At 41.3% G+C, this 18,584-nt stretch overlaps 1 protein-coding gene across 3 annotated transcripts in view; it reads right to left on the bottom strand.

Moving 5' to 3' along the window:
• The window catches only part of KDM4C (lysine demethylase 4C), a 390,817-nt gene that overhangs the window by 321,506 nt on the left and 50,727 nt on the right, over window positions 1-18,584 (bottom strand). For all 3 annotated transcript variants that reach the window (XM_060237364.1, XM_060237363.1, XM_060237365.1), the window contains exon 7: window positions 3,832-3,881. In XM_060237364.1, coding sequence (XP_060093347.1) covers window positions 3,832-3,881 — 50 coding nt within the window. The remainder of the gene's footprint in view (window positions 1-3,831; window positions 3,882-18,584) is intronic.

Genomic DNA, 18,584 nt, shown 5'->3' on the forward strand with positions numbered 1-18,584 from the left:
GTTTTCCTCTATCCCACTCAGGTTCCAGTTAACTCTTTACTATCCCTTTTACTACAAAACAGCTCCTGAAAGGAATAGAAAACAAACACAGAGATTGAACTCTCTGACTTCCCACACACACACACACACTGGTCTTCCTGCGTGCCCACCCCTCTCCCCGCCCAGAGCTTCCGTCTTGCTGAGATGTAAAGGCACTCACACACCTTCCAAAACAGAAGCAGTTGCAAGCTTCTGAACCTTTCTAAGATTTACAGACATATTGTGGCTGTTGAGACAGAGCTCCCCCACCAGCCACCAGCCAGTGGGCTGGTGGATGGGAGGAGCCTGCAAACTAGGGGATCCCCCACCCAGACCTGGGAACTGGCAAGCCTGCTTCAGTTTCTAGAATTCTACAATATGAGGCATTCACAGCTCTTCCTCCTCCCCACAAAAAAAAAGGAAAATCTTGTTGACCTACAAACCAACCAAGGCTTAATGCGCTGCATCACAGCCCAATTGTTTTTATTTAAAGATCCTACCAGTACAACATACGTTAACATAGGCCAATGAAAACAAGAAACATTATCTTAAATCTCAAAATATAATGTACAAAATGTCTTTTATGGAACAAACTGACATATCTACATTTGAGACAGATTTCTAAATTATTATTCATACACACAATACAGAACATTAAATATGCTTCACTTGCAACTTAGGTGAACATAATTGCTCATCTCAAAAAGGTATCTCTTTGAAAGTTGACCATAGTATTAAAGGATATAGTTAAGAAATCTGAAAAATCATTAATTTGTTTAGAAAATGCAAGGAAGAGCAACAATAGTTTATATCATCCAATACCTTAAGAATTTTGTTGCAATACAAAGCTCCATAACTAGTTTCAAAATTGCAATAACAACTCACTAGAGATTTTTATTACATTTGTGTCTACATAAAATTGAAAGAACTACATAAATGAGAAAGCACCTGAAGGGCAAAATCAAACTGCTGCCTTTATTAGATGCAAGTCTAATGTCTTTCAGATAAAATATTTGTAGGTGCCATAGTCAATCAAGTTTTCAATGGATTCCAAAGATGAAAGCATTCATGCATAAAAGGCAATGTGATAATTATGATGGGCAGACATGATAATGGAAAAAAATCCTAGCCTTCCTTTAATTTTATGTATCAAGTACTGACTTGACCTAGATAACCTGCAATGCTTCACCACATTTACTGCATTATTTTAGCATTTTAATTATTTAGGGAAATTCAATTAATTCAGTAGGCATCTGGTAAGCAGGACCAACCTTCCTGCATCTCACAGCTTTTTTTTTAAGATACCGCAATTCTGCACAACAGTTTTAATATAAATATGTAATTAAGCCTGAAATCTATTCACTCTGCAAGTTTATTAACCTTTGCTGATTATGCAAATTGTAGCTGTGAGGCTGTCATGACATTTTCATCATTTTAAAACAGCTTGTTCTAAAATTTCCATTGTGATTTTTATGGACAGTGACTACAGAATGAAAACCACATACACCTCATTCCCATATTGTTAGTAGCAAAACAGGAAAGTGCTCCCCCAAAAAATGCAAAAGGAAAGAAGAATGCAGCTAGAAGAATGTCAGAATTCTTACTAAAGCATTACTAAAATCTAATTATTTGTTCTAGTACTTAAATAGAAAGACCATGGAACACATGCTTAATTTGAAAAAAAACTAGACAAAAATCAAGGTAACAATGTATTGTTAATGTGATGCCTTCATTTTAAAACACCCAGACGAAAGAGTATGGAAAACTACATTCAGCAAGCTTCACAGAGGGACCAGTGCACCAATTAGCAAGCCGTTATTAAACATCAAGAGATCTCATGAAATGGCTCAGGGGATTGATGTTCTGATATAAAGGAAAAATCCAGTATACATGTGAGAACAGGCTCTGTGCTACAGCCAGAATAATCAAAAATTCTATAAAAGTGCTGTGAACATATTTTTTCCATTTCTTAATTTTTACAGAACTGAAGCAGTGTGAATAGTCATTCTTAATAAGGTTGCCAATCCCCAGTTGGGAGCAGCGGATCGCCTGGTTTGGAGGCTCTACCTTCACTTCAGGGTTAATAGAAAATAGGGGGGGAATGTCTGTTGGGCATTCCATTATACCCTATGGTGACTGGTTCATATAGGGTATAATTGAGAATCGATCCATGGGTATCCAGGGCTCTGGGGAGATGCCTTCTGAGGCAGAGGTACCAAATTTTCAGCATAGCGTCTGGTGCTTCTCCTCACGAAAGCCCCCAAGTTTCAAAAAGATTGGACCAGGAGTCCAATTCTATGAGCCCCAAAAGAAGATGCCCCCATCCTCCATTACTTCCAATGGAGGGAAGACATTTAAAAGATGTGCAATCCCTTTAACTGTGACAGTCAGAACTCTCTTCAGAGTTCAATTGTGCTTGTCACAAACTAGCTCCTGGCTCCAGCCAAAGTCCCCAGATATTTCTTGAGTTGAACATGGCAACCCTAGTCTGGAAACACCATGTATTGTAATGAAGCTAGCATAGTTCTACTCTAATGCTTCCCATTTTACTGTCTCCATTCATGGTCTGTATGTCGGTCATCTGACTTGTACCTGTGACGTAAATGAGCTGGGAGCAAGTTTCCAAGGAAAAGTCACAGGCAAAGGAAGGATTAAACTGTTCCTTCCCTACTCAGGTGCAAACAGTCCATCTTTGAAAGGCCACTAGGGGCTTCAGTATACATAGCTACAGAATAACATGTAGTCTGCTTACAGATGCAATATTTATATCTGTCTGCTCACAAAAAAGAATGTGGGTACAATAAGAAGCCGGAAGCAGCTTTGTTGTTGTTCAGTCGCATAGTCAATTCCGACTCTTTGCGACCCCATGTACAAAGTCATGCCAGACCCTCCTGTCTTCCACCATCCTCTGAAGTCTGCTCAAATTCATGTTTGAACCATCTCATCTTTTGCCTTCTGTCTTTCCAGCATCAGGATCTTCTCCAGGGAGTGCTCCCTTCTCATTTGGTGGCCAAAGCATTTGAGCTTCAGCTTCAGCACCTGTCCTTCCAGTGAACAGTCTGGGTTGATTTCCCTTAGGACTGACTGATCGGATCTTCTTGCAGTCCAAGGGACTCTCAAGAATCTTTTCCAGCACATCGCAAAAGGATCTATTCTTCTGCGCTCTACCTTCCTTATGGTCCAGCTCTCACAGCCATACATTACTACTGGGTATACCATCACTTTGACTATATGGACTTTTGTTGGCAGGGTGATGCCTCTACTTTTTATTATACAGCCCAGGTTCGCCATAGCTGTCCTCCCAACAAGCAAACATCTTTTGATTTCATGGCAATACAATAGATACAAACTAATACTCAAAATTATACTCCCAATTAACCCTTTGTATAGCAAGATGGTATATTTTTAGAAACAAGAGAGATAAAAAGTCTGAACAATGATTGTAATTTTTATGATGCTTTATCTATGTTGTTATCCTTAACTGCATATTTATGCCTTGAATTTATATGCAGTATCTGTTTTTTAGGTCTTTTTGTTCATTCTGGTTTCTTATTTTGCTCCTATTTATATACCTTATTGCCAAATATTTTGTAAATTTTTGAAGTTTTTAAATAAAGCTTTTTATTTAATTTTAAAAAATTATAACATATTTTCATGCATTCAGCTACATGATTCTAAGAAATCAAACACGTACAGAAAAGGCAGCACTTTTAAAATTGTAACTACACCATTAACTGTGGGATGACTTTCCTAAAATAAGAGATCACTAAAAACGCATCTTTGATAAAGCAAAGTGTGTGTTAAAAGGCTTACCTTGAGCTAACCGTTCAAGTCGTTTTCCATGTTCTGGAGGAATAGCATACCTAAAATCACATAGAGAAAACACAGAAGAATTTACAACCACCATTAACAAACGAAAAGTCCAAATGAAGCTAATAAAACACACAAATATAATAAGTAAAGATACTATGCATATAGAGCTTTTTTTGTAGCAGGAACTCCTTTGCATATTAGGCCACACACCCCTGATGTAGTCAATTCTCCTGGAGCTTACAGTAGGCCCTATACTGAGATCCCTGTAAGCTCCTGGAGGATTGGCTGCATCAGGGGTGTGTGGCCTAATATGCAAATGAGTTCCTGCTACAAAAAAAGCCCTGTGTGCATATATTTACTTATTTTATTTTTATTTACATAGATTGCAGGCATGATCTAGCCAAAATTAAGCAGTTTCACTTACTTCAGTGTGTGTGAGTTCAGCATGGGAATTAAAAGTTCATATTATTGAATAAATCCCACTGAATTTACTCACTTCTACTTAAACATTTATTCAATTCCACTGCAACTCAGGTTAGATAACCTCCCCCATCTCTCTTCCTAGGACCTGGCTACAGAGACCCATGTAATGATCATTTCCAGGCTTGATTAATATAACCTGCACTACATGGGATTACCTCTGAATCTGGTCCGGAAACTCCAGCTAGTGCAAAATGCAGCAGAGAAACTGCTGACTGCGACTTCTGTGCAGGTGTACATTCAGTCGGTGCTACACCAGTTGCACTGGTTACCAATTGAGTATGGGATCCACTTCAAGGTGTTGGTGTTAACCAGGCCTCAGATTCAGTGGGAGCTCACAGAAGCACAGCTCCTGAACCTTTCTGAGAGTTCCTCCTCCTCCTTCTGAGAGTTCCACCTCTTTGTCCATTGAATAGTATGTGCAGCTGCATAACAATCCCTGGATGAGCTCCACCACCTATTTTTCTACAAAATGACCCCTGGTATTAACCTTTAAAGCCCTATGCAGCCTGGGACCAACATATCTAAGGGACTGTTTCTCCCCCCCCCCATATGTGCCCCCAGAGAACCTTGTGCTTGGTGGACAACATTTACTGATTGTCCATGGCCCAAAGGATGTCTACTTAGCCTTAGCCAGGGCTGCCCTGGTCTGGGGGAATGTGCTCCCATTTGAAATCAGGGCTACGCAGGACTTATTATAGTTTTGCAGGGCCTGCAAAACAGAGCTGTTCCACCAAGCCTTTGGTTGAGGCGGTAGGCACCCAATTCTTTAGCCTCTCTTGCTGAAACCTCCCAATATGGTCCACGTTAATAAAATTTATCATCACTTCTTGGTTTGTGGCCCAAGTTGCTGCCAGTCATTTATTATTGCTGTAACCGTCTACCATTTGTATTACCTGATATTTTAATTGTTTTAACTAATTTATTTGTTATAACTGGTGTTTAATGATTCTATAACTCTATTGCTATTATCCGCCCCTGAGCCTGCTAAATAAATAATAATGCACCTCATTTTAAAATTGTGAGTAAAGTTACGTTTCATTTAAGATTTTCTAAAAAAAATCTCACGTATAAATGCTAAACTCCAGGTCAGCAATTCCATGAACACTTAATCAGAATAGAACTCATTGACCTTATAGGACTAGGTCTTATTCCAGAGCACTGATAAACAGGATCAGATCATGCATGTCAGTTTTGTATTTATGTATATTCATAACCATCAGATTCTTTTCAAAACCCTATGAATCTGACTAATTATTATTTTCAGGAAATGCTATTTCCATTACAGAGATTCCCTGGCAAAAGTTCTCAATATGAATGCAATCAGACATTGCTATATTTTCTTTTTAAATTATCATGTTTCAATTTGTAACTCAGCTTGCAATCTGTAAATGCAGATCTATAAATGAAGTAAAATAGATGCTATTCATGAAAAAGCATGCATCTGTAGATATTTTCACTCTTAATTTGAAGAACTGTCACTATTTGAGATTTTCCTCAAACCTACAGAAGTAAACAAATATGGATAACACCACATTTTGAATGCCTTCATGATCAAAATCTTAGTAATGAAACAAGACTACTCTCAGACTTCATTTAAAAGCACATCATAATGCAAAATTGGAGCTACTGTTATTAACAGCTTACACTCTTTACACTGAAAATGCGGCATTCCCTTTGAAGTCAATACGCATTTCAGTTTACAGGTTTTATATGCTAGTACTTTTATGTTTGAGGTATTTATCTAAAAAGCATCAGTTCAGATGTGAAAAGTGGTATTGTGCATTTTCAGGTGCAATGTATCATTTGTGAGATTAGCTACTGTTAACCTGCAACCCAGTGTGACAGTGTAGTCTTAACTACGTAATGTCTCTCTCTCTCTCGGCTTGGCTTCGCGAACGAAGATTTAAGAAGGGTGCAATAGTCCACGTTTGCTGCAGGCTCGCTGGTGGCTGACAAGACCAATGCGGGACAGGCAGGTCCGGCCACAGTGGCTGCAGGGAAAAGTCTGATTTGGGGTTGGTGCTGTAGCAGTGCGATTCTTCCTCAATCTCCTTTTGTCCTCAAGACCAGCTATGCGTGCGTTCTCAAAGGAAGAGACAGCCTGGTGGATGGTGTGCCTCCATGCTTTGCGATCTGAGGCTAGGTCAGACCACTGGTGATGGTTGATGTGACAGGTGCTAAGGGATTTCTTCAAGGAGTCCTTGTACCTCTTCTTTGGTGCCCCTCTATTTCGATGGCCGGTGGAGAGTTCGCCATACAGGGCAATCTTGGGAAGGCGGTGGTTTTCCATCCTAGAAATATGCCCTGCCCAGCGCAGCTGCGTCTTCAACAGCAGTGCCTCGATGCTGGTAACCTCTGCCCGCTTGAGGACTTCAGTGTTGGTCACAAAGTCACTCCAGTGGATGTTGAGGATGGTGCGAAGGCAGCGCTGATGAAAGCGCTCAAGGAGTACTACGTAATGTATTGCATATTTAATCAATGTTGTGTATTGGATATGGCAGGGGTGGGGAATGTCCATCCCGGGGACCATTTACAGCCCTCGAGACCACTTTGTCTGGCCCTCACGGATTGCTGGGCTGAGCCGAGCCACATGGCAGCCTCCCTGAGGCCCAGCTGGCTGGTGAGGATTGTGAGGTGCAGCAGCACTATGCATCAGCCTCCACGGGGGCCAGCTGGCCGGCAGGGATCATGGGGGCCAGTCATGCAGTGGCCTCCCTGGGGCCTGGCTGGCTGGCTAGGATCACTGCTGGGCCTGGAAAAGTCACTGTCACAGCTCAGGTAAGTTTCCTCCTCATTTCTTCATTTCCTTTTCTATTTCTTCTCCCCATTTCTTTGTTTCTCTTAATTCTCCTTTCTTTATTTCCCTTTCTTCCCTCATTTCTTTATTATCCTTTCTTTCCCTTCTTTATTTTTCTTTATTACCTTTCTTCCCCCATTTCTTTATTTCCATTTCTTCCCCACCTTTATTTCTCTTTATTCCCATTTTACTCCCCCCATCTATTTCCCTTTCTTCCCCCTTTTATTTTCCTTTATTACCCAGCTACCACCAGTTCAATTTGCACTTGATTATCCCAGATGGTGTGGCCTAATATGCTAATGAGTGTGTGACCTAATATGCTAACATTGGAGGATGTGGTCTAATATGCTAATGAGTTCCTGCTGGGCTTTTTCTACAAAAAAAGCCCAGGACCTAGGCATTTGCCTAGGGTGGTGGTGTAGTGTGTGTGTGTGCGCGCACGCGCGCCAAATTAGGCTCTCCCCAATTGACTTCAAATAGAAAAACAATTATTTGCATTAATCTTGACAGCCTGAATCGTTCTCCCTCGACAGAGCACTATTTTTAAGTAGATAATTTTGTATGGCCTACGAATGATGTTATAAATATTCAAATGGCCCTTGGCAGAAAAAAGGTTCCCCATCCCTGGGATATGGCATCATTACCCATTTTAAAAGTTGTAATATTTGTACAGCCTTGCAGTTTTAGGTCCTAGTGTTTTTCTGCATGTGGGAAACCCTAGTTTCATTTTGCAAAGGAATTTTAAAAATGCTACTCTGGGGTTGCCAACTCCAGCTTAGGAAATTGCGGGGGTGGAGCTGGGGAGGGTGAAGTTCAGAGAGGGACAGCAGCTCAGTGGGAATCTGATTCCAGTCAAATCCCTTCCCTTCAAAACTGCCATTTTCAATTGTAATGCCAGGAGAACTCCAGGTCTCACCCAGAAGTCAGCAACTCTTGGGATAAACTTACTATCAAACCACTCTTCAGTTTATACTCAGTAACCAGCACACAGGAGACTGTGGCAGCTTCAGTAACAGGTCTCTATTGCTTTCACATGAGAGAAGATTTACAGGTGGAGAATATTAAGACACACACTGGAAGACTGCAACCAACAATCACACAGAAGAGCTAAGTGAGGCCCTTCCTATAAAGGCCTAGGGCTGCCAATCGCCAAGTGAATCCTGGGAATCTCCCAGAATTAATGATCTTCAGACTATGGAGATCAGTTCCCTGGAGAAAATGGCTGCTTTGGATAGTGGATTTTCTGGCAAGGGTGTCAAATGTGTGGCCCTCAGGACATATCCAGCCCCTGAAGAGTTCCTGCCAGGCCTGCTAGCAATTCACTGGCCTCTGCTTCCTTTTCCCTCTCTCTTGCTTTCTTCTGGGTCACAGTTTGCTTTGCCATGCTTGCTCAATCGCACAGGAACTACAGAGCAAAGCTTCTATTTTCTCCATTGGCTGATGCTCCTCCTTTGGGAATAGGGTTCCCAGGTCTGTCTTGGAAAATACCTGGAGACTTAGTGGGTGGATCCAGGAGAGGGAGGGGGGGTTTGGGGAGGGGAGGGTCCTCAGCATGGTACAATGTCAGAGTCCGCCATTCAAAGCAGCCATTTTCTCAAGGGGAGATGACCTCTGCCAGCTGGAGGAGGAAGAAGAATTGCAGATTTGTACCCTGGCCTTCTCCCTGAATCAGAGAGGCTTACAATCTCCTATGTCTTCTCCCCCCACAACAGACACCCTGTGAGATGGGTGGAACTAAGAGGGCTCTCACAGCAACTGCCCTTTCAAGGACAACTCCTGAGATAGTTATGGCTAACCCAGCAGGTGCAAGTGGAGGAGTGGGGAATCAAACCCGGTTCTCCCAGATAAGAGTCCGCACACTTAACCACTAAACCAAACTGGCTCTCTTACAACTGATTTTACAAGTGGAGATCAGTTGTAAAAGCAGAAGATTGCCAGGCCCAACCAGAAGAAGAAAAGGGGAGAGAGAGCTGGTTTTGCCAGGCTGTCGCAATTGCACAGCAGAGCTACTGAGTCAAGCTTCTCTTCCTTCTATTGACTGAAGTTCCTCCCCCTCCTGGTCTCCTGGGGAATGAGGGGAAAAGCTAGAGTCTCCTTTGCCCAGTTCCCTTGATCCCATGGGAGCACCTTTAAGACCTGAGAGTGTGCATGTCCAGACCAAGTTCACCCAGCAGCCTGAGGATTTTGAACTTAGACTTCCTTCGCAGACTGGGGATTCTGAACTAAGACTTCCAAGATTGTAGGCTGATACTGACTACTATACATGGCTGTCTGTCTATTCTTGAGCTACCTCACAGGAACTGTAGATAATTCTCTGGAGAAGACTATAGTTTTGTAGACAAACACATAGCCTTCAGTCTGTGTTATGGTGCCTTCACCTGTTCTTGACAAGAACAAGAAGCAACTTATGTAGAAAAGTTCACAATGCCCAACCACTTCACGTTTTCCTCTGGGTTTTGGGCTCAAAGAATTGACCATGACATGAATGTCAACAAAACAAAAGTAGGTTTGAAACTTACACACACCTGAACAGCAATCTCAAGATTGCTACAGAACAAACATTGTCTCCAGATTTTGATGCAATAATTCAGAGCAAGAGGTGTTAGTTACCAGAGACTGTTAAATAAACAAAATATTGCAAGAGTGCTAATCTTTTAAGCAAGAGGTAAGTTTTTAAAAACTTTAATTGTGTTTGTGTCCCTTATAAAGTTTTTATCTCTGCTACCTGGCATTACATTTTAAGACACATGTGGCATGGCCCAACAAGATTTCATTTGTCAGATCTAGCCCTCATAACAAATGAGTTCAGCACCACTGCTTATGGAATTATACTCCACTGAACTCCCTGCCCAAACCCCACCTCAAAATTTTCCAACCCAGAGTTGGCAAGACTTACCACTATGTTCTGAGGCAGCCTAAGTGAGGAAGCAGCTCACACATGTTCCTTTCTTACCATTTACTCCTTGTTTGTCTCAGGCAGGCACAATGGCAAAGTCTGGGTTGTTCATGGGTAAGAGGTGGAAAAGGGAAGAAGGTGATGGGAGGATGGCCTTGGCAGAGGCAATGCAGATGTGCTCAATGAAGGAATCATCAGCAGATGCTAGCACAGGTTTAACCAGACAGCAGGGGTTGCCAGGTTCCTGCGACTCACCAGCGGGGGTGGGAGGGAGTGGTCTGGGAATGCCCCCAAACAGCAATGTCCCTGATGTGATGACATAACAGGGAAGTGACATCATCATGTCAGGAGTGTCACACAATAATGCTCTGATTTGAGGGCAAAACTAGGTGTAAAACTGCCTTAAAACCAAGAGTTTTGCCCTCAAGCCAGCATCACTGCATGATGTCCCCGACATAATGTCACTTCAGTGTGACATCACATTGGGGATGTCACCATTTGGGGACAGAGTTTCTCCCACCAGCCAGGTGGCCAATGGCAGGCAGAAGCCCCAAAACTCAAGGGATCATCCACCCCTGCCTAGGGAATGGGAACCCTATTGGGGCAGAGGATGTCCCTCCCTGAGCTCCCATTGCCCACCCCTGCTATGGATGTAACTCAGTCTATGGACCCAACTCAACATTCCATCTGTGTGGCCTTTTTAATGTGAAAATGTATATTGGAATTAATTAGGATGGAGGAATAGCAAAGATAGATTATGTTCAGCCCTTTACCTGGCTGCTTCTATGTTTCAAGGTTTACCCAAAACCTTCCAAATATTTTACAGGAATAAACACACCTCTTGAAACCTTGGGGGAGGGCTGAAGGAACCTAAGTGGAACTGATGTGATAAACAGAAAAGGGGCTGAGCATTGTGCTAACTCTTATGCCCTTGGTCCTAGCATTGCCACTTGCATCTAAAGGGACGGGCCTCAGCTGGCCAGAGAACCAACCCTGCATGCAGTTCAAAAAGATCCGGCAACTAGGGATTGTCTACCCCTGCTTTAATATGCTTAATATGTTTCTTCTTAAATTCATCCTAAATAAGGTGGAAACTTAGAGCAGAAAAATTAAATAAAATAACCTACCAAGCAATCATTAAAAAAACCCTTATATGTTACACCATGTGTTGTAATGTCTCATATCTGTTAGGGAGGTTAGGGAATACAAGTCTGCTATCTTAAGCTAACTTTTCTTTTTCTCTGAATTGTTTAAGCCTACATGTATCCAGTGACAACTTAGATGACAAGTGTCAGTTTGCAGGCATAATGAGTACCAAAATATCAGCAGTGAAAATGTCAGTCTTTTCTTGCTTGTTTTATTTTGAATTACTTTTAGTTTCAAATGTTAAGTGCCTGTCGAGTGCAAAGCACATGAACAATAATGCTGACACTTAAGATATTTTCCTACTATGAAGTTCACAGGGGATACAATTCAGATCTATATTTTCTTCTTTTCCCTTTATGAATGTTTGCCCTGATATGATTGTTGAGAAGATACAGAAGTCTGATTTTGTTCATTAATCAGCCTATACTTTTAGAAACTGCTTGGCTATTAACAAACTGAAAATATGTTATTGTGTTCAAATCTGCAAAAATATGGACTTTCCCCCATCCCACACCGCCCCCCCCTCAGGTCAGGCCTCACCACTAAATTTCTACTGAAGTAACTGCAAAAAAACCAAGGCAATTAGTATTTCCAGGAATGTATGTTGCGTGGTTACAATCCAAAAGTATTCACACAGCTGAGGGAGAAGGGGAAATAGGACACAAATCACCAATACCTAGACTATGCAGTGCCACATATTAGGTGATTTTTCCAACCATTGTAAAATCCTGCTTCTCAATTTTCGATGACAATTCAGTTATATGAGCCCCATCTAGAGTGGTACAGCCTGGGCACAGTTTTAGCAATTCAATGTGAACTAGGGCTAATTTGCCATTCAGTTAAAGCATAACATTTTCTTATGTTAGTTGTCATTAATTCCCATCACATACATGGGAAATCCTTCATACCAAACAAATAAGCTGATTATCATGAGGATCCCTTAGTGTTGGCAATCTCCAGGTGGGGCCTGAAGACCTCCTGGAACTGCAGTAGATCTCCAGACTACAGAGATCAGTTCCCCTGAGAATAATGGCTGTTTTGGAGTGTGGACTCTATGGCATTATGCCCAAATGAAGTCCCTCCCCTCCCCAACCCCTGTCCTCCCCATAGGGTTACCATCTCCCCTGATGGAGGTGGGATTTCCCCTACTTTCAAGGCCTTCAATTCACTACCATGGAACTGGCTGGTGGGGGAGCCCCACCCCAAAGAGCTCTGGTGCACCCATCATGCCCAGCACAATTACATCACCCAGAGATGACACCACAGGGGGGACACTCTAGCATTTGGATAAAACTCTATGGTGACCACAGAGTTCACCCCAAATGATAGAGTGCCCCCTGCATGATGTGCCTGGCATGATGACATCATTTCCTGGTGGCGTCATTGCAGTGTGTGTGCTTTGTATGCACACTGAAGATTTCCAGGAAGAGGACTGTGGTAAGACCTGGCAATCCTACTTCTCCAGCCTGCACCCCCAAATCTCCAGGAATTTCCCAACTTGGAGCTGGCAATCCTAGGCACTCTGTCCATACAAGTGTATCTTAAACAAGGCTTATTAAACAAGGACATTTTGGGGACATTATCAGGTGGCAAGGCAGCATTAAAATATTTTAAATAAATAGTCCTCTACAATTTCCCAAATTCCTCAATTAAAGTATTAGAAAGGGGAAAAGGCAGACTAGCAATACCTACTGGCCCTCTAGCCAACATTTCTCCCTAAGCAGATAGAAACACTTGTGCCTTACCCACCAGAAGTTTCACTGGCATTTTGTACCTGTGTACAATGACTTAAAAGTTACCATGCCCCTTTAGATTACATAACCACTGTGCATAATTGCTGAAGCTAAGCTTGTAAAGCTGCCTGGGTGAGCACCTTAGGTGTGCCACTTTGAGTTCCATGGCAGAAGGCAAGATATAAATGTAATTAATAAATACTGATTTTGGATTTTTTCCCCCCTAAGAGACAAGCAAAGCTATTTGCAATTAGATTGTTTACGTAACTTAGTGCAATCCTAAACAAAGCTGCGCCCTTCTAAGTTCACTAAAATCAATGGGCTTACAAACTCTGCTTATTAGTATTGTTACCTGTTAAATAACATGAGGTGATGCTGAGCCTTTAATAATGCAGGATAAAATCTATATTATGTTGAAGGACTCCAAAACTATATTATGTTGAAGGACAAATGCATGAATGTAGATCTGAATGCTCTCTTGCCTTTTCCAACAAACGTTGCTTCGGGTGAGGTGATGTAACAACATTATTTGAAACCGCTTAGGGGGGAAAGCGGCTGGGGGGGGTGAAGTAGACAAGTGATAGAGCACTCTCCTCTGCCATTTCTTCTCCTCAGATTGCCTATTGCAAAGTGGTTTTCACTGAACAAACAAAGGGGGCTTCAGAATCAATGATATGCACTTGCACATAGCATGGCTAGGTCAAATTAATGGAATGGCAAAACTTCAGCTGATTTTATGGAGCTGGGATGCACCCACATAATCTTCTAAACGTAGCACATAAAGTATCCACTATCCAGAGCTGGCCAACTGTGGCTTGGGAGCCACATGTGGCTCTTTCACACATATTGTGCGGTTCTCGAAGCCTCCACAGCCCCATTAGCTGGGAGCCTGAAGAATGCATTTAAAGTTGAAGTTGCTTTTTTTACCTCTCCTTCCCTCCCCATCTATTTCATTCATGCTCTCAGACATCTGATGTTCATGTCTTGTGGCTCTTAAATATCTGATATTTATTCTATGTGGCTCTTATACCCCTGCACTTGTCCAAAAAAGAGAAAAAATCTGACAATTCCCTGCCTATTGCATTGTTAGTCCTAAACAAACATTCACTGAAATTTGTAGCATTAATATTCAAAACTTTCCGAATAGCAACTTTTTCTTTAAAACTATTGTCATCAAAGTTGCTTTGGGATTAATAGAAGCCATACCTGACAATGAGCTGAAACAGCAATTCTGGGTATGGGGAAAAATATAGACTGAAAGTGTTGCCTTTCAAAAACTGAAATTACTAACGGACTTAGTAATTTCTCCAAAACATGCATCATTCTGTTACATTTCAGTTTTAGTGCAGTATAGGGCTGTGCAACCAAAATACTGAAAAACATTTCCATATCTACGGCTTCAGTCCTAAATCTACTTCCCTGGGACAAGCCCCATTATTAAAACGGAATTTAATTCTAAATAAATCTGTTTAGGATTGTTCATTAAGTTTCCTTAAATGCTTGAAAAGCAAACATTACAAGACCAGTCAAGAAAGTTCTTTGGAGCATACTACTGCAATGCATATTGCTAATATTGTACCAACTTCTCTGTCACTCTAGTGTAAAGTTTACATGAAAGTGAATTCATTTTAATAATATATATCCTGAAACTGACCTAACATTATCATGTATAACCCCAGTGCATCACTAGCAGGAAGGGTAAAGAAAACTGAAATCTAATATGACAACAAGTCAGTGAGTCTTTCTCTTGATAGCAGAAGCGCTAAGGAGATTATACATCTTCTTGGTTCTCAAGGCAAAGTATGAAATCTGTTTATGGGTAATAGAAGAAATATTAGACTGAAAATATCTGGGACACTCTAAGTGAATTATATTTAAATTAATGCAATGTCCATTCAGCATCTTCAAACTATAGCATTCAAGGATAACTAGCATTCCAACATTTTTGGTTGGAACACCTGAATTTGAAGACACTCATTGTTAAGGGCAATAGCATTCAGTGACAATCAATGGGCTACAAGTAATCTATGTAGTCTAGTATATTTGTGAAAAATTCCACAGCATTTTCAAATCTCAGTTTGAAACAAGGCAAATTATAAAGCCAGTAAAACGGTTCTCTTGCTTAACTTCCTTTAAAAATACTTAAGAAGAAAGCATTTATACCTATTACATCTAATCTGTTTTCTCCAGGGGGGAAAATGAATCCAAATGATGTGCAAGCCAATTATTACTGTATAAATGCAATAGGCAGGAAAGACAATACCTCGATAAACTGACCAACGTGTATACACGGCATACAAAGATCGAGGAGCTAAGTACAGTGATAAAAATGCATCTCAAAATAGTCATTGTTAATTTCCAGTTTAGAAGGATGGGGGTAAAATTCATCTGTTATTACTCTAAAAGATGGTTGGGAGTTTTCTTTCATCCTTTTCACATTTTGCTGTGAATAGCTTGGCTTAAATTATGGTGAGCAACTGAAAGAACAACACATTGTTTTGTTTTGTTTTTAAAAAAGAACACAAGTAATAATGCATCTTGATGCTTTAATAAAATAAATTCAAGTAAACAGTAAAGCAAAGCTGACAAATATTGTTTATCTGAAATCCCACTGTATGAGTAGTTAAAATCATTAAAGTTGTATGAGGAGAAATAATTAGGAAATCTCTCACATAACACTTCTGTCCACCTTCTCATTGTGCAACACTATGGAGTTCTGAGCAAGATCTGAAGATTTTTGCTCACCTAGGCATGAAGTTCTACAGTCTAGCATAATTGCTCTGACTGCTGGGGTTAAAAGCTAAGAGAGAAAAGAAATACTTAAGCTTCAGCTGAAGAAGCCTCTGTTTTATCACTCCCTCCCCATTCAGTGAAAACGTTGTGAAAGCAACGTCACCTCAGAGTTGGAAACGACTGGTGCTTGCACAGGGGACCTTTCCTTTCCTTTTCCCATTCCATAGGGTTGGGGTACTGGAGAATATATACCTTACGGTATACTTCCTTGATCCACAATCTCCCATTCTAATTTACTTTAACTAGTTAGAGCTGTATGCCCTTTGCAGTTTAAAGAGTTATTAGATGTGAGGGGTTGTGACTGATTAGGCCAGGAGCAAGCAGTTTTCCTCTGACTGTAATTAAGTAGAGTCACCAATCACCAGTCTCCAGCAAGGTCACTAACATCCACCAGCTATGTGATGTTGTCATGGAGAAGTGGAAGAGGACTCCAGTGGCAACCTGTGAGGCTCTGGTGAACTCTATGCCCTAGAGGGTTAACGCAGTGCTGGAGAACAATGGTGGCCACACAATTAGTGACACTTTGGGCCCCATTTGGACATTATCACTTAGGGGTGTACTCACTTTTGTTGCCAGCAGTTTAGACATTAAGGGCTGTGTGTTCCATAATTTTGAAGGGACAGCACATTTACACTGTTATACAAGCTGTAGACTCACTACTTTACATTGTAGCCAAGTGTCATTTCTTCAGTGCTGTCACATGAAAAGATATAATTAAATATTTACAAAATGTGAGGGGGTGTACTCACTTCTGTGACATACTGTATGTTACACTACTGATGTCATGCTACATCATTACTGACAGAAAATATAATCGCTTTTTTGCTCCCTTAAATCAAAGTAGTTAGCCTTGAAATAAAACCTGGCCAACATGCTAGTAGCTTAAATAAACAGAAATGCTACATAGTTAATTGGTTTAGCTTTATTACTTCACCTGAAAGCAACTGAGGGTTAAGTGTCAATACTGCAAGTGTTGAAATCGTACATAAGGTTGGCACTGATACGCTTTAATTTAAAAAAAAAAATCAAGAGTAGCATCTCATTTATATGAATTCCATTTATGCAGAACACAGATATTTCTTTGGAAATAAATGCCTTGTATTTAAATAGACCCTTCCCAGAAAGCAAACATTGGCTACTGTTACATCCAGGGCTTTTTTTTGAGCAGGAATGCAATTCCGGCTGACTTGGCATCAGGGCATATACAAATGAGTTCCTGCTGGGCTTTTTCTACAAAAAAGCCCTGGTTACATCAATTAGATATGAGCTTAAAGTTAAATGATTGAATAGAAACCTCCAATCATTTTTAGTGTTTGTTTTCTAAACCCTTCATTATTCCATTTGCACAGACATGCATATGCTGACTGCCCTGTGATAGTGCTGCTGTGTGTTGCTCTGCGTCCCCTGCCACCAGCAGCCTATTCTGTCCTTAGGTCCTTGGACCTAACAACTTACGGTAATTCCTTCACAGTCAGATGATCAGCCAATGGCTGAGTGAGGAGGCAGGGAACTTTTGCAGGACTCAAGCCTGCAGTCATCTCTTTTATTTGCTTTAATTTCCTCTGGACTTTCTTGGCAAAATTACTTTTTAGAAAACCTGTGTGTTCTGTGCTTTATTTTGACACATTTCATACTCCTGTAACTGCAAGAAATGCATTAACTGTTCATCCAAAAACAAGTTGTGACTTTGCTATCAATATATTGACAAGTTGAGGACCCACAAGGAATCAAGGGAGAAATAAATCACTAGGAAACTTCTCCCTGACCCAAATCTCTCCCTCCAGGATACTATAAGCTCTTTTGCACTTGAACAGATCTATTTCCCCATCTCCCATTGTTTGCCCCCCATTGCCCTCTGCATTCACAGCACCTTGTGTTTTTGAGAGAAAAATAACTTCTTGTTCTTTTTAATTTATAAAGCTATATTATTCTCAGGGCCACATTATCCTTTCTTAATTGGGGACATGGTTTATGTTAATTGGGGACATGGTTTGTGTTGGGGGGAGTAAGAACCTTCTTTGCCATTTGGCTACAGATTCTGTTCAACACTATGGTAAATCTAACAGAATTATGACTCCAACAAAAACTAACAATCTTACTGCTCACTGTCAAAGGGAAAGGAAAGGTTCCCTGTGCAAACACCAGTCATTTCTGACTCTGGGGTGATGTTGCTTTCACAATGTTTTCATGGCAGACTTTTTACGGGGTGGTTTGCCATTGCCTTCCCTGTCAAAAGGGACAGGCTATACCAAACATTTAGTAATTATTTCCCACAGCTGCCCAAATCCAGTGAGTTAGGCTTACCTCTCAGCTCTGCAGCAAGTAAAAAGCTGAGTAGAGTTGTCGGCCAGTGGCTGGAGATCAGGAGGAGAGGGGACTTGGAGGGGGGCGCCATCAACAAAATTAACAAAAAGTCCACTTCTCCAAAACAAACAAACCAGCTTGATCATGGCTGGACATATCCCAAGAGGCCCAGAATTCTGAGAGCAGTTGGCAGACAGTTAAGGAGAAAATAACCCAGAGGGAAAGGGAAAATTAGACAGCTCTATGTCCCGAGAACTTATAAAATCCCAGAGACAGAGAGACACTGGGCATGGGCAAGGTTTCCCAAATCACATCTCCCTCTTGCAAGTCCTCCACTTGTCAATTTAAAACAAACAATACTAAGGTTGAGAGCCTATCAGCAGGATAGTGTAACATAACTACCCATTGACTGGTGGGAATTTCTCCATAGTCAGGGAACTCCAAATACAAAGAATAATCAAGGCAATTTTATCCAATGGGCAAAAGAGGGGTGATTGCTCAGGGCCCACAGCCACACACACAGAACTGCTCCCAGTATCAGCAGCACTGTCACTTCCCCACGGTGGTCTGTTACTTCCCTCCCCCACCACCTGGACTAGTA

Source organism: Heteronotia binoei, chromosome 4, assembly GCF_032191835.1.
Source record: "Heteronotia binoei isolate CCM8104 ecotype False Entrance Well chromosome 4, APGP_CSIRO_Hbin_v1, whole genome shotgun sequence".
NCBI classification, from domain to species: Eukaryota; Metazoa; Chordata; class Lepidosauria; order Squamata; family Gekkonidae; genus Heteronotia; species Heteronotia binoei.